Source organism: Gopherus flavomarginatus, chromosome 8 (assembly GCF_025201925.1).
Source record: "Gopherus flavomarginatus isolate rGopFla2 chromosome 8, rGopFla2.mat.asm, whole genome shotgun sequence".
Classification (NCBI taxonomy): Eukaryota; Metazoa; Chordata; order Testudines; family Testudinidae; genus Gopherus; species Gopherus flavomarginatus.
This window is the reverse complement of record NC_066624.1, coordinates 114233429-114253393: the sequence shown is the minus strand read 5'-3', so window position 1 is coordinate 114253393 and position 19965 is coordinate 114233429. Positions and strand designations below refer to the sequence as shown.

At 52.4% G+C, this 19965-nt stretch overlaps 1 protein-coding gene across 12 annotated transcripts in view; it reads left to right on the top strand.

Moving 5' to 3' along the window:
* The window catches only part of XXYLT1 (xyloside xylosyltransferase 1), a 103193-nt gene that overhangs the window by 29825 nt on the left and 53403 nt on the right, over positions 1–19965 (top strand). For 9 of the 12 annotated variants that reach the window (XM_050963934.1, XM_050963945.1, XM_050963944.1 and 6 more), the window contains one exon: positions 11769–11819. The exons of 1 other annotated variant lie outside the window; for it this stretch is intronic. In XM_050963934.1, coding sequence (XP_050819891.1) covers positions 11769–11819 — 51 coding nt within the window. Of the gene's footprint in view, positions 1–9445; positions 9704–11768; positions 11820–19965 lie in introns of those variants that run through there. 2 more of the 12 variants (XM_050963936.1, XM_050963946.1) reach the window with 2 other exon arrangements.

Here is a 19965-nt window from a genome sequence, read left to right as displayed (position 1 = left end):
GAAGCTTTATTCTACTAGGGCAGGGCTGAGGTGTCCAAAGCTGTCTAAGGGATTTGGACACCCAATTCCCCTGTGATCCAAATCACCTGGCAGCAGCTGCTGGCGCGCATGTCCTGGGTCGGGGTGTACACCAGCTGCTGCTGCGGCTTCGCTGCCTAGACCAAAGCTGGCTTGGGTATGTCTGCTTGTGCTGCAGTCACACCTCTGATTGCAGTGCCCACGTACCTGTTGTGAATGATCGACTGTAAGCCAGGGGCTCTGAAATACGCTCAGGGAAGTTTCTGTTTGGCCATAAAGCCCAGTATAGCTGAGTTAATAAAGAGGGGGTGACTTGCCTGAGCCCATAGTGTATCTTGCAGTGCCAGGAGTTATATGAGCAGTTGTTATTTTCCAGACAAGGAGGAAATGGAGCAGACACTGGCATCCTTCCTTTGTTTTTTGGGCCGTCCTTTCAGCGCAGCCTTCTCGAGGAGGGTCATACTGTCAGGCAGGAGGGTGACCCAAGACCTTCCTGGTGCAGGTCTGAACCCACTGGCACCAGGAGGCATGCAGAATGGGGTGTGGGGGGGGAGGATTTCTGGAAGAAAGAGGCTGTCCTGGGTTATTTTGTGGTGGGCTTTCTATTCTCTGAAGAGTCACTGAGATAAGGTGAATCTATGTAATGCCCAGTGTGGTTACAGAATCTGGACTGGCCTGGCCAGGCACCCAGTGTGGGGCAGAACAGGACAGTGGATAGGGGCTGAGTTCAAGAATCTGTCCTTGATACTCGTTAATTTCCAAACCAGCAAAGACCTGCTTTTTTACAGCCCCGCAGGCTGCTCTCTCGTGTTTCTTCCCACCTGCTTTGTCCTCCTCCATCTGAGAAGCAGGTACATCCCACCTGCCCTCCAGGAAGCCTCAGTTTGGCTTGGAATGCTGCAATCCCAAACCCCATAGATGGTTTTCACAGCAGCCTTTGCGTATTTGTTGAATTCATGGATCAGAACAGCACTAGGGGAAGTCCGTCGCATGGTGGCTGATTTTGTACCCTACTGTAGGTGAACTGACTGCAACCCTTGTTGCCCCCTCCTCCCAGGCACTGGAGCTGTGCCAGGACTCTGATTGGAAGGTTTCCCTGCCGCAGTGGCCGAGTGCCAGACAGTGTGCTTGGCTCTCCTGGCATGGTTCCTGGAGGAAGGGTAAGGTGGTCTCATTATGGACCATTGGCTGCATAGGATTGTAGGCCCTTTGGAATGGGCGCCGTGGTAATGGTTCCCATTTGTGAATTCTTGTCACTCTGAAATTGGCTTCTTACTTTGGTTTGCATCACCGGCTTCCTGTGAAGCTGGCACTTACCCTCCAAGGATGAGGCAGAGCCACTTGAGCCTGCAGGCCTCCACCCAGCCTAAATCCTGCCTGCGTGCTTCATGCAGCTTGGCAAACTGCAAGCACCGTCTCCCTCGTAGAGGTGGGAGTGAAATGCAAAGGGCAATGCCTTGGCGGCCAGACATGTCAGTCACTTGTCATGTTCCTGAAGCCCGAGTCTCCTTCCTGTGGGCATTTTGGTCAGCTAGCAATGATTTGTCACTTGCCATTAACAACAGAGAAGGAAAAGTGCAGACTGGAGACAGTCACATCCTTGGAAACCTTGTCGGAAAGGCTCTGAAACACACAGGTTTCTGTCGGCACTCGGAGTGTGGTTTGAGCTGCTGGCTCCGGTGCAGAGTTTCACAACGCAATGTACCTATTGATTTGAGTGATCCCCAGATGGAGGGAGTGGTTGAGTGATGCTGGGGTGGGCAGAGGTATGCAGAGAACAAGGAAAGGTGAGGAACAGACCGCACGTCATGTGCAGAATGGACCAACATGCCAGACAGCTAGGGTAGGAATAAATGGTCAGTTTTCTGAATGGAGAGAGGTAAATAGTGGTGTCCCCCAGGGATCTGTACTGGGACCAGTGCTGTTCAAAATATTCATAAATGATCTGGAAAAAGGGGTAAACAGTGAGATGGCAAAATTTGCAGATGATACAAAATTACTCAAGATCGTTAAGTCCAAAGCTGTTTTAGAAGAGCTGCAAAGAGATCTCACAAACATGGGTGACTGGGCAGCAAAATGGCAGATGAAATTCAATGTTGATAAATGCAAAGTAATGCACGTTGGAAAACATAATCCAACTATACATATAAAATGATGGGGTCTAAATTAGCTGTTACCACTAAAGAAAGATCTTGGAGTCGCTGTGGATAGTTCTCTGAAAACATTTGCTGAGCTGTATAGCGTCAGTCAGAGAAGTTACTCGAACGTTAGGAATCTCTAGGAAAGCGATAGACAATAAATCGGAAACTACAATAAATCGGAAACTATCATAATGTGTGTATATAAATCCATGACACCCCCACACCTTGCCCACTGCTTGCAGATGTGGTCGCCACATCTCAGAAAAGATATATTGGAATTGGAAAAGGTACAGAGAAGGGCAACAGAAATGGTTAGGGGCATGGAACAGCTTCCGTTTAAGGAGAGATTAATAAGACTGAGACTTTTCAGCTTGGAAAAGAGACAAGTAAGGGGGGATGTGATAGAGGTCTATAAAATCATGGCTGGTGTGGAGACAGTAGATAAGGAAGTGTTGTTTACTACTCCTCATAGCACAGGAACTAGGGGTCAGCCAAGGAAGTTAATGGGCAGCAGGTTTAAAACAGACATAAGGAAGTACTTCTTCACACACCACACTGTCAACCTGAGGAACTTATTGCCAGGGGATGTTGCAAAGGCCAAAACTATAACAGGATTCAGAAAAGAACGAGTTAAGTTCCTGGAGGACAGGTCCATCAGTGGCTAGTAGCCAGGCTGGGCAGGGATGCAGCCCCATGCTCTGGGTGTCCCTAGCCTCTCACTGCCAAAAGCTGGGCATGGACAACTCAATACTTGCCCTGTTCTGTTCACTCGCTCTGGGGCTCATGGCATTGGCCAGTCGGCAGACAGGATATTGGCCTAGATGGACCTTTGGTCTGACCCAGCGTGGCCGTTCTTACGCTCCTGTGGAGACTGAATCTCTTTCGTGTTGACACTGTTGTAGTGACCTGGCTACCCAGCATGCACCACTACCCTGTCCTGGGCAGAATCAGAACTGCCAGCTGTGTGTCCTGGGCCCTGTGTGGCAGAGTGCTAAGGGAGAGTCTGCTTTAGTTCAGATGTCGGGGTGCTTTGGCAGCAGGAGGATCTGGAGTCTGTTGCTGCTGCTGCCGTGAGGAGAAGCGTGGAAGCTCCCGGTGGCAATGTGTTTATAACACTGCTCTCGTTGCTTACTCTGGCTGGAGAACGGTGCCTTGGACTGAGCTGATCTCTGCTTTAATGAAGGGAGTGGCCTGCCATATGCAGCTCCTCAGCTGAGCGCAGGGATGAGCAGAGACCGGGCTTGGGGCAGGCTCTTGCCAGAGAGGGGCCAGGCTGGTGTAAATGGGGCTATGTCCCACTGCCCCTCTCGGGCAAAGGAGCACAGCTGGTTTTGGCTTCTCTGTGCAGACCAGCACTGGGCAGCCTTTCTGTGCCGGGAGTCACGTGCCTTGTGTCCAATCCAGAGGGACACGCTAGGGCTTTGTGACCCTTTAAACGCAGTTGGCTCCTGGCTGGGAGGCTCACTGTCATGCTGGCTTTGAGAGCAGAGGGGTCAATAGGGCTCTGGGAACCCAGGGTGCCGCCGAAGACCCAAGGCCAGTTGCCAGTGCAGTCTCTTTGCCTGTGCGTGTGCAGCACCCGGGTGTTGGGAAGAAATGCAGGACGTGGCTTGTTCCGCCAGCCCCGAGTCCCATGCGGCAGGTGGGTAACCTGTTTCCATGACAAGTAGATGTACTTCTCGGGGCTGGGGAGCCCCAGTAGGTTGCTTTGCCTCTGAAAACTATTGGGAGGCCTCTAGGGATGACACTTCTACATAGTGCCGCTAGCCCAAGGAGATCCCAGGGCAGCAGCAAGCTTCCAGTCCATGACCGTTCAGCCCAAGCAAGGAGCCGAGTTGTCATGGCCTGAAAGCTGCCCCTGCTGGGTGGTGGGCCCCGAAGCAGCAGGGCTGCAGCTCCAGCTCTGAAGAGTCCTCGCGTGGGCTTGAAGCAGGGAGCGTGAGCCAGTCTCTCCGGTTGTGAATCATAAAAGCCCTTGAGGGGCACTTGCTGGACAAGCAGTGCAGGTTGTGGAGCAGGTTGTGGGTCCTGGGGCACCCATCCAGGCCGGCACTGGCGTAACACCCAGTGCCCTTCTGTAGCGCTGCTGGGGGGTGCGAGGCCCTCCCCTCCCTCTGCTGCCGGAGCTGGGGATGGGATGTCCCTGGGCCCGAGGGCGCACGTCTGTCTGCCTGCCAAGGCCCAAGTGTGCGATGCAGACCCAGGATGAGCAGCGGACACATGAACTGCTGAGGCTTCGTTTGTGCTGTGTGAATCTCTCTCCCCCACCCTGGCAGCTCTGCATTTTGGTTCTCCTGCTCTCCACCCCTCTCAGCTAGCATAGCGAGGGGGGCCGGGAGGAGGGGCCAGTCTGATCCAGCCAGGGATTCCTGTGCTGAGCTCCAGCCGAGCTGTCAGAAAGACTCCTACTGTTGATTGAAAGAGCTCACTAGTGGTGAATCCATCGCAGCCATGGGGAGTAGATCCAGGGGCTAAACCCTCTTCTTTCTAGTCAGTTATCTAGCTTCAGCTTCCTGCTGCTGGGTCTCGTTCTGCCTTCGGCTGCTGGTGGGAGCACCCTCTGCCAGCTGGACACTGGGATCAATTCACCCCTTAGTCTGCCCTGTGGCGAAGGGGGAGGGGGACACCCCTAGCGTGCTAGGGAACGCTGGGACTAAAGCGGTGACAGCCCTCGCAGTGCAGGACACTGGAGAGGCCTGAGAATGCGACTCTGAGGGGGAAAGACCATGGGCCTGTTGCCCCTCAATACAGGCTGAGTGCCTGGTCCTCTCAGCACTGGGCAGCGCTGAGACTGCTGTCATGGAGGCTGAGACCGTGCCCGCAGCCTCAGGTTTACACCTCCGAGAAAGGCCCAGTGTACGGGGGCATCGCTTCTTTCAGGTGTTTAGCCCTAATCAGCCTGGCCCAGGCCAGGCGCGTCTCATCCCATGCGACTGCTGATGTAACCGTGGTGCGAGTGAGCGTGTGCACTGTCATTGCACTGCGGGTGGAAGAGAGCTCTCTTTTCACCCCTGGCAGGGGGTGACTCAGGTGGGGTCTGGGCTGAGTCACTTGTAAGCAGCAGGCCAGGAAAGACGTTTGCTTTTCCATTAAGTTCTTGTCGCGGTTTTGGAGGTGTAGGACGTACTCTGAATGCGAATAGCAGTATTATTATGGTCTGCATCACTTAGACACTGTCCTGGTTTCTTTATTCTATGGCCTGAAATGCTCAGGGTCTCCATATCGCCCTGTCGCAGAGGAGTCTGAAGCTACTTCATGTGAAATGCATGTTCTCGGCTGACAAGCATGACTTGGGGGTTGCAGGCCTGGCTCCAGGTTCTCATAGAGACCTGTCTGTCTGTCAGTCTGACAATGTTTTACAGGGGCTGGCTCGATGCCCAGTATTTTTAAAAAGACATTTGACAGTTTAATGAGTTTAACTTTGTTTCAGAAGCTGCTAGTGAAGCTGATTGATGCTTCATTCGCAGCATGGTCAGATTTACTGCCCCAGGTGTCTGCATTATGTGTGCAGTGCCGGTGGTGATTTACAGGGCTGGCCAGGCTCTAGGCTCACACCCTGCCCTGCCGCATCACAACCAAGAGCTGCACCGGTACATCCAATAGCAGTGACTGAGTTTGCTCCAGAGTTCCCTTCGCACCCAGTGTGAAGTCTCGGGCTTTTAACTATCTTCCATGGGCTCTTGCCTCTTGGATGGGGTACAAACACATCACATCTACATTGCCTAGCCTTTTCAATTGTGAGAAATCTTCCAGTCATTTTCAAAGAGTTCTTGTTCCTCCTTGGTTTGCAGCAGGTCTTCCAACCATGATTGCGGAATAGTCCTAGGGCCAATGAGGTGCCTTTTGCAAGTCCCATGTAAATCCATTCAGATTTCACCAAATTGCAAGCTATCTCCAATCATTTTTTCACCTCTGGGCTTTGCTCAATTCAGTGCACTGAATGAGAGAGGCTCAGAGAGGGGGGCGGAGTCCAGGGGCGGCTCCAGGCCCCAGCACACCAAGCGCGTGCTTGGGGCGGCAAGCCGCGAGGGGCACTCTGCCGGTGCCACGAGGGCAGCAGGCAGGCTGCCTCCTGTGGTTTGCCTGCGGACGGTCCGCTGGTCCCGCGGCTTCGGTGGACCTCCCGCAGGCGTACCTGCGGAAGGTCCGCTGGGAGGTCCTCTAAAGCCACAGGACCAGCGGACCCTCCACAGACAAGCTGCTGGAGGCAGCCTGCCTGCTGTGCTTGGGACAGCAAAATCCCTAGAGTCGCCCCTGGCGGAGTCTGATTGTATAGTTAAAGGCGATGTCGTAATGCACATACGCAAGGGGACAGAATAATTCTGGCATTTCTTAACCTTTGAGTGCTTGGATTTGCAAACTTAATAACAGCTCTTGTGGGGTGGCATGGCGGGGTGTGTGTGTGTGTGTGTGTGTGTATTGGATTGGGATAGCATCTTATTTACTATTTAGTTGTTTAATTTTCACTGTTCTCCTGAGACCTCATTGCAAAATGTAAGGGATAAAAACTACAGCCACCAAAGCATAATGAAGCAGGCAAACCACGTGAGCCAGATCCTCAGCTGGTGTACATCAAAAGCTCTGTTATCTAAGGCTGGTCTACACTAGAAAATTAGTTTGATTTAACTATGTTGGTCAGGGGTGTGAAAAATCCATAGCCCAGAGTGGTGTAGTTAAGCCAATCTAAATCCCCGTGTAGATGGCGCATGGTTGATAGGAGAACTCTTCTGTCGACCTAGCTACTGCCTCTCGAGGTGGTTTACTTACGCTGATGGGAGAATCTCTCCTGTCGGCACAGGTAGCGGCTACACTGAAGCGGTGTAGCTGTGCCATTGTAGTGTTTTACATAGGTCTGTCGATTAATTGCAGTTAATTCACGCAATTAACTCAAAAAAATTAATCGCGATTAATCGCAGTTTTAATCTCACTGTTAAACAGCAGAATACCAGTTGAAATTTATTACATATTTTGGATATTTTTCCTACATTTTCATATCTGTTGTATTCTGAGTTGTAATTGAAATCAAAGTGTATATTATTTTTATTATAAATATTTGCACTGTAAAAATGATAAACAAAAGAAATAGTGTTTTTCAATTCACCCCATACAAGTACTGTCATGCAATCTCTTTGTGGTGTAAGTGCAACTTACAATGTAGAATTATTTTTGTTACATAACTGCGCTAAAAAACAAAACAATGTCAAACTTCAGAGCCAACAAGTCCACTCAGTCCCACTTCTTGTGCAGACAATTGTAAGACAATCTTACTGCAGAGAATTCTTTGCTGAGTGCTGGCTGGTGAGTCTTGCCCACATGCTCAGGGTTTAGCTGATCGCCATATTTGGGGTTGGGAAGGAATTTTCCTCCAGGGCAGATTGGCAGAGGCCCTGGAGGTTTTTCGCCTTCCTCTGCAGCGTGGGGCATGGGTCACTTGCTGGTGGATTCTCTGCAGCTTGAGGTCTTCAAACCACAATTTGAAGACTTCAATAACTCGGACATAGGTTAGGGGTTTGTTATAGAAGTGGATGGGTAGGGTTCTGTGGCCTGCTTTGTGCAGGAGGTCAGACTAGATGATCATATTGGTCCCTTCTGACCCTAAAGTCTATGAGTCAATTGCTAAGACAAATAAGTTTGTTTACATTTGCAGGAGATAAAGCTGCCCTCTTCTTATTTACAGTGTCACCTGAAAGTGAGAACAGGCATTTGAATGGGACTTTTGTAGCTGGCATTGCAAGGCATTTACATGTCAGATATGCTAAACGTTCGTATGCCCCTTCATGCTTCGGTCACCATTCCAGAGGATATGCTTCTGTGCTGATGATGCTCATTAAAAAAATGTGTTTATTAAATTTGTGACTGAACTCCTTGGGGGAGAATTGTATGCCAGCTCTGTTTTGCCTGCATTCTGCCATATATATCATGTTATAGCAATCTCAGGTGATGACTCAGTACATGTTGTTCATTTTAAGAAAACTTTGACAAATTTGACAAAATTCAGAGAAGGCACCAATGTGAGATTTCTAAGGATAGCTACAGCACTCGACCCAAGGTTTAAGAATTTAAAGTGCCATTCAGAATCTGAGAGGCATAAGGTGTGGAGCATGGTCTCAGAAGTCTTAAAAGAGCAACACTCTGATACGGAAACTACAGAACCCAAACCACCAAAAAAGAAAGCTGCTTTGGACCGTTATCGATCAGAACCCATCTTCAGCATGGATGCATGTCCCCTAGAATAGTGGTTGAAGCATGAAGGGACATGTGAATCTTTAGTGCATCTGGCACGTAAATATTTTGCGACGCGACTACAACAGCGCCATGTGAACGCCTGTTCTCACTTTCAGGTGACACTGTAAACAAGAAGAGGGCAACATTATCTCCTGCAAATGTAAACAAACTTGTTTGTCTGAGTGATTGGCTGATCAAGAAGTAGGACTGAGTGAACTTGTAGGCTCCAAAGCTTTACATTTTTTAATTTTGAATGCAGTTATTTTTTGTACATAATTCTACATTTGTCAGTTCAACTTTCATGATAAAGAGATTGCACTACAGTACTTGAATCATAGAAGATTAGGGTTGGAAGGGACCTCAGAAGGTCATCGTTACTATTTCTTTTGTTTTTTACCGTGCAAATATTTGTAATAAATATAAAGCGAGCACTGTACACTTTGTATTCTGTGTTGTGACTGAAGTTGATATATTTGAAAATGTAGAAAACATCCAAAAATATTTAAATAAAAGGTATTTGATTATTGTGTAACAGTGTGATTAATCCTGATTAATTTTTTAAATCACTTGACAACACTAGTTTTAAGTGTAGACAAGCCCTTACATTTCTCACTTCAATGGAGTTAATCTGATTTAAACGGGTGGAGGATCTGGGCCACTGTATGCAGTAGTATAATTTGCGTAACTCTTAGACTCTGGTTTGGGCTCAAACACCTTTTTTCAATACAATGGTTGATTTTGCACTGGGAAGTTCAGAGCGTTGAGGATATTGCCAAGTTAAGAGTGGTGTAAGGTGAAATAACACCTCTGCAGAGGTGTGCAAAGCTTCCTGCTTGCAAAGGGCTCTTTGAGCAGGGAGTTGGACTAGATGACCTCGTGAGGTCTCTTCCAACCCTAATCTTCCTTCTCCCACCCGGAGTGAGAAGGGGTGGGCTCCTTGGAGGAGGGCGCAGTAGAGGATACCATCCCAGTCACCCCTTTGCTCTCTGACTGACTCTGCCAGCAGGTGACAATTAGTGCTGATTGTGGTGCTGGTTTGATGTCACGGATGCTTGTCCAGGAGCACCTGGCTTGAGGTACCAAACTCAGTTCTTCCTAAGTTAACACCTTTTGGTCACCTTTGAACTGGCCCAGATTCAAAATGGCTGATGTAAAGCCAAAAGACACCCATTTCTCATCCCCTGGGCCACGCAGTCACCCCGCAGAGTCTCTTTGCGTTGGTGAGCACGGACTGGTGACAGAGGAGGCACCGAAGCGTACTGCCAGCTCTGATCCGCTACCCAGCAGGGAGAAGGAATGCGTCTGTGCAGGGCGGAGACGTGAGTAGAATTCAGGGGCCTGAGGATCCAGAGCTTCACTTTTAACAAGTCTGAGTAAGAGTCACAGTCTGTGAGGTTCAGCTGAGGCGTGATTATTGCTCATTGAAATTTTACCAGCATGCGCTGAGCTGATGTCAGCGGGTGTCGTGAACAGCTGGTTTGTCACTCGGAAGGAGGCAGTATTCTCCAGTGGGGTAGGCCCGGCTTTGAAACTTCGCCCTGGTCACGTGATTATTATTTGTCTGTTCCATTCAGAGTATGCTGAGTCGGGAGAGTTGGGTGGGATGATGGGAAAAGGAACCACAGGGGCGTTCCCCGGCAGTATGATGGACCATAAACATATGCTGCAAATACATGGAATCTGAAGGCTGTAAATGTGTATCTGGCGCTTGTGTTCTATATCAGCTCTATAGCCCCTGACTACACTGGAGGAGCCGCATCTCTTCGCTTTGAGGGAGTCTCGCGAGGAGGCAGACATGCCATGTGGAGTTAGAGATTTCACAGAATTTGAGTGAAGGTGGCGTTCAGTAAACTGGAGGCGGCAGTTTCTTTCTTGGCCAATAAGAACAGCTGGCAGGCTTACGAGGAGGCTTAGGGTGTGTTTGCGTCCCAGCGCAGCCAAACAGACGCGCTAGCCCAGAGCGAGCTCGCATACCAAGAGCAGCAGAGTGGCAGCTTGGGCTACCTGGATGGGCGGCTTGTACTTTGCAATACAGCTTGCCCTGAATGCCATTTTTCCAATACAGGCCCCGTTCTAGCAGCGTGGGAGGCAGACTTTGCAGACGTTCTGTACTTGCTAAACAAACTGACGGGAAGAAAGACGCCCTGGCAATAGAGGAAGAAACCATCCCAGACTACAAAGTGCCCTCAGTCCTTAAGGTTCCCGAGACGAGAGGGAGGTTGGCTCTGGCCCAGGGTTTTGCATCTTTTTACTAAGGGGATTCACCCACCGCATTGTCTTTTTTCCACCACCACAATCCTAATCCCGGCCTGATGCAGCAGGGAGGCCCCAGGGGAGAGGGGCTGGAGACTGAGCGCCCTATGCTCGTCCTGCAGCAGCTCCTGTGCCACAGAGCTGGCCAGACATTACAGCCTGCCACGCAGGGTCCCAGTGCCACTGGGGTTTGGGCCAGCCGCCCCTCTGTCCGAATGGCACTGCGAACCTCTGTGCTAGGTCAGGGCTGGCGTTAGACTCGCTGGGGCCTAGGGCAGAAACTAACGAGTCAAAGCCCAAGCCTCAACACCCGGGGCTGAAGCTAAAGCCAGATCATGCAACTTAGCTTCATGGAGCCCCCTGTGGTGTGGAGCCCTGGATAATTGCCCTGCTTGTGAACCCTAATGCTGGCCCTGCGCTAGGTCACATCACCCAGAGCAGGGAGCTGGCCCCAGCTCTGTGGGGCAGGATCTGCCTCTGTGGGATGTGGGCAGGGAGGGCTCACTCCCCCCTACCCGCTGTCCCTGGGGCTCTGCACCAGGCCCTTAACTCATCTACAACATTCCCACCAAGTGTTTGGGAAACACGGTGTTACCCACCACCAAGCCAAACACAAGACAAAGGTGAGGTTCTTCTCATTAAACACCCATCTGTGATGTGTGGAGTTAACACTGAGAGCAACTAACCATTGGAACAAACTCCCCAGGGAAGTGGGGGATTCTCCATCTCTTGGTGTCTTCAGACCCAGACTGGAGCCTTTCTGGAAGATGCTGGGCTCAGAACAGGGGTGACTGGGTGACATTCCATGTCTGGTGCTAAACGGGTCATACTAGAGGATGTAATGATCCCCTCTGGGATTAAGTTCTCCAACTCTGATGGCTCTGGCACGTTTTCTGATCGTACAGGGCTTTAAGCATTGCCCCTCATGGGGCGGTGTTTGACCTGGCTGTTAATCCCAAACCCACAGACCGCTTGGGCATGAATCATGCTTGGGATTGGCTGCAGCTTGTGTTAGTAGCTGACCCCTCAGAAAGTTGCTGTCCAGCCCTGTGGCTGCCTCCCGAGTGTGTCTGTGAGTCCCAGCCTTGGCTGGCTAGTCTCTGCCAGTGATGACGTGCGCTTCTTTCGCAGAGCACAGCCCTCGAGAGCAATGGCCTGGGGAGAGAGAGACTGGAGTGAGCCGTGAGCTATTCCATGTCTTGCGCACATCCTGTTCCTGCCCCTGCCCCGGCCAATGGCTTGCTGCCGGCAGACAGTAGCAGCTGTATGGGGCAGTGGTGAGGCATGCGTTGCGTCCCAGGGAACCCGTTCAGCCCCCAGGGTAATGTGCCTCTTCAGCCTCGTGGGCGTGATGTGGAGAGCTCCCTGCAGACCGTGGGAACATGTCACTGAGTTCCAGGCTTCAAGCAGACGTTCAGCTTAGCTCAGAAGACAGGACAAGGTGGGATCCAGGAGGCATATTGTAAGATGAGGTGACAAGAAAAGAGCCTGTTACAAGGCACAGCATGCGTTCAGAGCAGGACAACCTCTGCTGGTGTATTTCTGTGGACACAGGCCTGTCCTCTTTTGCAGGTGTTGAGCTTGTTCAGGTGGGACTCGAGTGTGTGCACAGACAGGTAGGAAACAGCTGTTCAGGCTGTTTGGCGCGTTCACTTCTGTAGCAGAAGCTTGGCACAACTCAGTCCAGAAATCTCTGCCTGCATCAGTACAAGGCCACTGCTGACACCAGACACTGGCACTGCCAGTGATCAGTGCATCAGTTACATTTTCATCTCTAAAGATACGTGGGCCAAAAATTTCAACCCTGGCAGCCTGAAGTGGGACAGCGCTGAGCTCCCCTAACTCCTGGGGAAGGCAGTGGGAGCTGGGGGGTCTCAGCACCTTTTAAATAACAGGCCATTTATTTCCTGCTGCCCACTGTTTTTTGTTCCTTATAACTTCCCCCGGGCTTTCACTGCTGACTGAAGCCTGGTCGCCCATGCAGGCCATTTGGCTGGTTCGTGGGTGCCTTATTCCTGTGTCTCACACTGTACCAATGAAGAGACAAACATCAGAAGTTGGGTAAAGGGAAACGTGCATCATTAACTGGCTCAAAAATCAATCTTCTTTTCCTTTTATCAATGTACAGAGTAACTCCTTGTGTGCTTGTAAAATCGGAGACGATTCAGTGCTCTGTTACAATTAATAAAAGATATTTACAGAGTGTCTCTCGGCCCTTTGCCAATGACTAATCCTCACAACCATTGTCTGAATCGAGGGTACGTCCACGCTTCAGTTAGACACCTGTGGCTGGCCCAGGCCAGCTGACTCAGGCTCACGGGGCTTGGGCCAAGGAGCTGTTTCGTGGTGGTGTAATCATTGGGGCGCAAGCTGGAGCCCGAGCCCCAGGACCCTGTGACGTGGGAGGGTCCCAGAGCTTGTGCTATAGCCCAAACCCCAGTGTCTGTCTACACCATCATTGCACAGCCCCTTAGCCCGAGCCCTGCGAGTGCAAGTCAGCTGTCACTGACCAGGCACAAGTGTCTCATTGCAGTGTGGACATACCCGGAGAGAGACTGAGGCCGCGGGAGAGCTGGGGGTAAAACCCAGGCATCCAGACTTCATACTTTGTTCCAACAGTTACTGCACAGGCCGACTGGGCCAGTTTGTCTGAACCCTGCTGCCGTGACAAAGCCACATGCATTGTGGGGGGAGGGCACGCCATTTTCAATGGCAAAGTAACCGTGGCTTGTTCTTCAACAGTAATGGGTGGGTTGGGGGTGACAGACTTTAAGAAATGTCATTGCAGCATCTGTGGAGGAGAAGGGCAGCAGGACGAACCCGAAGTGAATTCCCATGAGGCAGTGCAGCAGCATGTCAGAACTGCAGTATTTTGTTGTTGATTTTTGGCTGAAAACATTTTCCACAGGAGAAGCCCCCCCCCCACCCCGTTTTCTGGCTGGCTCTAATCACAGCAGCAGGCTCTGTGATCAGGCATTTCAAGGGCAACAAACGGAGGTGCTTTGAGAGTTCTAAACGAGCTGGAGCTGTTAACAAAACTGCTCCAGCAGGGAATAGACTCTCACCAGCCCTTTAACAAGCATCTAGGACAGGGAAAGTGAAGACAGTTCCCTTCCAGTGCCAGCAGCCCAGTGTGACACAGACTGATCGCTTCTTCCCAGTAACCGTCTCTCCCCTGAAACAGTGACGCTGGTATCTGGAAGGAAGGCTGGAGTTTCTAAATGACACTCTGGGTAGGGGAATCCAGTCATTGGTGTCAGGGCTGTGGATTGTCAGGTTTGCTCCTTGCCGTGAATTTCTGGGATGTACAGTGCACACACAGTGAGTGTATGGCAGGCCATGGACTGCAGGGTTTGCTTCGCCCACACACCTGCCAGCTTGCATGCGTGCCTGGGGGAATCCCCCAGGTGCCTTGCACTGGGATGTAATATGGCACTTCCAGAGGCACCCAGACTGAACCAATACCGACTGGAGCAGTAACCTTAAAACGAAGCAGGAATGTGGAAAACAGCCATCTCCTCCCCAGAGCGACCTTCCTTTTTGTCCAGTGCTTCGCAGCTCCACTGAACAAGTACAAACCTCCTGGCTCGAGAGCAAGCTGCAGGAAATCCTGCTGCTGTTGGTTAGAGCCGGGCTCGAAACAAGAGCCACCCTGCAGAACTTGGAATCCGAATCAGCTGGCGCTCAGGCCCACCCACATGACAGATAGCCTCTGTCTGACCATAGCATCCCGCGCCAGCGCTGATTGAAAAATCTTCACCAACACTGGTTTTCAACAGAAAATTGTTTTTTTGACAAAACAACTTTTCATGCAGTGTGTGCTTTCCACAGAAAATGTCTGGGACACCCAAAATGTTTTAGGCTGAAAACCTAAAATGTTGTCCCTGGTGCCTCATGGAAGTTGCAGTTTAGGTATCTCATGCCCCCCCACCCCCCCTGTCCTCTATGGACTGGGATCCCCAGCTGGACTACATCTCCCATGGTGCACGTCCTCCCCTCGCTGTGGCACATCATGGGAGGTGTCTTTGAGCAGGGCCCTGACTCTTAGAGGCAGAGGGGCTGTGTCACGGAGTGTGGGGGAGTCCGGCCCTGCACCCCTCTTCCTGGGACTCTCAGTGACTCTCAGCCAGCCAGTAAAACAGAAGGTTTATTGGACAACAGGAACGCAGGCTACAGCAGAACTTGTAGGCACGAGCAGGACCCCTAATCAAGTCCTTCTGGGGGTTCAGGAAGCTTAGTTCCCAGCTTGGGATTCCCTGAATTCCAACCACCCAGCCCCAAACCGAAACTGAACTGACTCCCTCCAGCCGGCCCCTTCCTTTGTCCAGCTTCCCGGGCAAAGGTGCTGACACCCTCCCCCCTACCTGGCTCAGGTACAGGCTTAGGTCCTGTCCCTCACGTAAAGTCATCCCTGGCTTTCCCGTCCCCCCCACAGACAATCCCTACTGCATCACAGGCTGGAACAGTTTTTATAGCCGGGGTGCTAGGAGCCATTGAACCAAGCTGTAAACCCACCTCAAGCCAGAGGGTGTGGCAGCACCCCTAGTTCCAGCATGTAGGCTTAGAGGAGAATGGGCCATGGGGCACTTGAGCTGTGACTGCCAGGAGGCACTGAAGCAGCATGTTGGAATCAAAATATTTCACTTTTTGGCCAAGGGATTTTGGTTTCCATGGGGCAAACCTCATGTTTTCCTACCAACCGGACTGTACTTTGACTGTGCTGAAGTCTTGCCCTTCTTTAGCAAATAAAAGAGTACGCTAATGACCGAAACCACCAGGGAGACCCTGCAGAGCGAGCGAGTGTGAGCGTGCGCATGTCTGTGCACACACATGCACCTGGGTGTAACACAGGCAGGCCAAGAGCTGTGGAGACCAGAACTGGGGGAAGCTGCTGCTCTGGGAGTGAGCAGAGGCCTTCAGTGCCCGGGGCTGTCCATCTGGCACCTCTCATGAGCACTCTCACTCTGTTGCTCAGACTCGGTGTGTGCAGCACACGTCCGGCAGGGCCGCTGTGACGAGGATGATTCTGTTAATGTTTGAGTATAATGGGAGAGGCGTGTTCAGGACGGTCCCATGGATGGTGCTTATCCTAAAATGCCTGTTTTCCCTGTAGAACCATCGTTTCATTCAGTCATGACCCATTACCCCCAGGGATAGTGTCAGTTTGTGTTATTTCCATGAGCTGCCCTTGCTGTAGCGTTGATACTGATTATTTTCGGTGTCGTAGATCTGTCAAAGCCAGCCAGGCATGTGCTGCTGTTTCAGCTGCTGCAGAACGACAAGGTATTGGCATCTGCCCTGCCAGTGCTGTTACGCAGATATACATCCTGGGGGAGGCTTTCTTCTAGTGTTTGTAGCAGTTTGTATTGATTGTGATCATGGGAAGTGGGAGGGTTGGAGAGAAGTTAAACAGCAACTGGTGCCAGCCAATGGCTTTGGGGCAGCTCTGATCCTCTCTGTGCCTTCAGCCACTCTTCCTTTGTTTAAAGGAGGATAGCATAAAGGCAATTTGGAAGTGCATTGTACAGTACATGCTCTGCTGTTTACACACTTTGGACTACCTAAGGCAGGCAAGTACATAATTGCTAAGCCTGTCACAGCAGCGGGCCACTGCTCCTCTGGGTTGTCGCTCCCAGCCTCCCCCTGTGACTGTCCCGGGGCCTACTCTGAGCTGCTCACTCCTTGTCACTGGGAAATAACAAACCATGTGGAAGCTGCCCTGCAAGTGCAGAAACAGCCAGGTGCAGGGGCTGCTGATGGGTTGTCACCAGTGGCTGGCACACATCCTAATTGGCTAATTATCCGATGGGCTGGAATTGCTTTGCAGGAGCTACTGTTCTGCTGTGTCAGGAGCATGAGGAGGTTGTGGAGTCTGCTCACTGACATAGTTAACCAGGAGAGCTCGTCCTGCCTCTGGGGAGTATCCTTCCCCTCCTCTTAGCCATCTTCTGCTGCAGGTATTTCCCTGGCAGTCCGACACATGCCTCTGGCTGGGTCAAGAGCACGCTGGGGCTTCTGCTCATTGGGCAGCTGGTGTTAGCTGACTGCTCTGGACCGTCTGCAGAACAGGCGGACAGGGGGCTGGTGTTAGCTGACTGCTCTGGACCGTCTGCAGAACAGGTGGACAGGGGGCTGGTGTTAGCTGACTGCTCTGGACCGTCTGCAGAACAGGCGGACGGGGGGCTGGTGTTAGCTGACTGCTCTGGACCGTCTGCAGAACAGGCGGCCAGGGGGCTGGTGTTAACTGGCTGCTCTGGACCGTCTGCAGAACAGGCGGCCAGGGGGCTGGTGTTAACTGGCTGCTCTGGACCGTCTGCAGAACAGGCGGACGGTGGGCTGGTGTTAGCTGACTGCTCTGGACCGTCTGCAGAACAGGCGGACGGGGGGCTGGTGTTAGCTGACTGCTCTGGACCGTCTGCAGAACAGGCGGACGGGGGGCTGGTGTTAGCTGACTGCTCTGGACCGTCTGCAGAACAGGCACATGGTGGGGCTTTAGCAGGGTGCAGGCGGCCGCGGGACGCAGCCACTGGGACTGGACTGGGGCATTTCCGTGCATGTATGGGGCTTGCAGACTTTCACACCCAGCTGCCTCGCGAAAGGAGTGTTTTCTGAAGGCACACATATTGTGGTGGATGCTGGGAGTGTGCGGCTCCCTGAGTGGTGCTGTGTACTGAGCTCGCAGGCCAGCTGTCCCGTGGTGTGCCGTTCATGCTGGCTGCAGAGCTTGTGAACTGTAACATGTTTGCTTTTGCTCATGCTCACGCTGCAGCCTCTGATGGCAGCCTCCCAGCTTCCTCTTGGCGTGGCTCTGACATGGTCAGGGCTCTGCTCCGCGGGAGGCAGGATTTGTCCTGTGGGCAGAGGGAGAGACTTTATCTGTCAAGAAAACAGGACCCTAACGGGGGAACACGTAACAAAACAGGAAACTGCTCACAGCCCTCAGAGAAGCCCAGGGGAAAACGGCCGGGAACAGCCGAGAACACGGGGGTTAGAAAAACAAAGGAAGCCATGAACAAAGGACAGACAAAGGAGCGGAGCGTGTTTGTATAAATAACTTGTGTATCCATGTGAGGTTTGCCATAGGTCTGGGCATCTGAGACAGCTCTGTGCTGACTTGTGTCGCCGGCCGGTGCCCTGCTGCCCACGGCTGTTGGCATCCCCTGTGTGATGTAGGGGCTGTCTCTGTGGGGGATGGGAGAGCTGGGGGTGTCTTTAGATGAGGGACAGGATCTTTAAGCCTGTAACCTGAGCCAGGTAGGGGGGTGGGGGTTAGCACCTTGGCCTGGGAAGCTGGACAAAGGAATCTGTCGGCTGGAGGAGAGGCAGTTCCGTTTTGGTTTAGGGCTGGGTGAGGGGAATTCAGGGGATCCTATGCTGGACCCAAGCGCCCTGAAACTCCAGAAGGACTCGATGGAGGGGTCCTGACTGTGCCTGCAAGCTCTGCTGTAACCTGCGTTCCTGTTGTCCAATAAACCTGTTTTACTGGCTGGCTAAGAGTCACTGTCGGTCCCAGGAAGAGAGGTGCAGGACCGGACTCCCCCACACTCTGTGACACCCTGTACCTGGCAAACTGTGCTGGGCCCTTTAAGAGTCACCTGGCACAATTACAGATGGCTTCTGTCCCACATCCACTGCCTTCCCAGGCCCCTTCCCACATCTCCCTTTGGGCACCGGAGTGCTAATTTGGTCGCTTAGGTGATGCTTTTTCCTGGGTATCCATGGAGGTTGCTGGAGCCGGGCTTCACACCCTGCTGGCTGACCAAGTGCAAATACACTTTGTGCATGTCTGTGCACATGCATATGCACCAGTGTGCACATGGTGTGTGTGCAAGCAAGCGTGAGTTCAATACACATTAAAGTCCCAGACCATCCTTGCTGGAGTGTGTAGTGCACTGTGGAGTACAGGGTGATTGGAGGCTGGGGCACGATCTGGGAGATGGTGCCGAGCTGACTTCCCTGGGGGATGAGCGCTCAGCACCTCTTGAGCACGCCCTGACCAGGAAGGAGTGAATGTTACAGGCGCACAGCCCGGTGCCAGCCGGATCTCCCAGGCAATGCAGAGGGGGGTCTGAGACAGCCCGTGCCCTTCTGACAGTGGGGTTAGTCACAGAGACAGGCCACAGCTGGGGTGGGGCTTAGCCAAAGCATGTGCCCGCTAAGTTCTGGGGACTATCCTCCAAGTTCAAAGCCAGGTGGGAGATTATGCAAGGCGGAGAGGATGGGCTAGGGTGTGTGGAGCTGCCTGGGGTCCATCTCTAGTGAGCAGCGCTGGCTCTGGGCTGGAAGTGCATGCGCAGCACGTGGGTCCCTGCCACTCTCCCTGTCTCAAGAGTCATTTCCAGGTAGCAAAAATCATCAAAGGAGTCAGGAATCAAAGGTGACACAATGGAGCAGTGAATGTGCAGCCCGGTGTGTGTGTCTGCCACACGGGCTGGCTACCTGGCCTTCAGTGCCACTTGGCTCAGGGGCCACGTCACCTCATCTCTTGTTTGGGTGGCTGCACACTGGCACAGAGGCATCTCCCAGCCCAAGTTAAAGGCCTTTGTTTCATCGGGTTGTTCAGTGCCAGACACACACACACACACACACACACACACACCCCTCGGCGAGGGAGGCTTGCCAGCAGCCTGCATGCAGCCCGTAGGTGGCGCTTTCTCGCCTCCCGTGTGTGACTTGGCAGCTCCCCCACCCTGTCCGTACAGGTGCCAGGCAGTCGGCTCAGACAAGACAACCCGCCATCAGTCCCGCGGCTGTAGTCCTCACTCATCACCGCGGGAGGTTGCTGCCTCTCCGCCGCAGTCCCCAGGAATGCAGGATGTTCCTCTCCGAAGCTGGACACAGCTGTTCACGGCATTGCTCCGTGTGGGTTATAACGCCCGCCTGGTTGATACGTGGCTTTGGCTGCTTGCCCTGGAACCCAGCACTTTCCACGCTCTCCGGAGGCAGGAAACGGCCCACTGCTAGAGCCGCAGGGAGGAAAGGGAAGGAAATGAAATCTGGGACTTCCAGGCATTTTTTCCTTGTCTTAAATTCTCCTCTGAGTTTTCCAGCCTGAGCCCAAAGGCAGAGAGCAGGTGCCTGTGGGTCAGGCAGACACCTCCATACCCTGCACTAGAAACCCGTCCTGGGAGGACATTGTCCCCACTGTATGGAGGGGGACAGACACGGAGAGGCCGAAGAACGTACTCAGGGTCTCACAGCCACTTTGGGTTGAGCAAAGCCAGGAGTCCTGACTGGTAGCCCCTACCCCTGCCTGTAGACAGCTGCCCCCAGGGACCAGGGCTGGCAAACAGCTAAGGGCTCTCGTGCTGTGGGAAAGGAGCAGAGC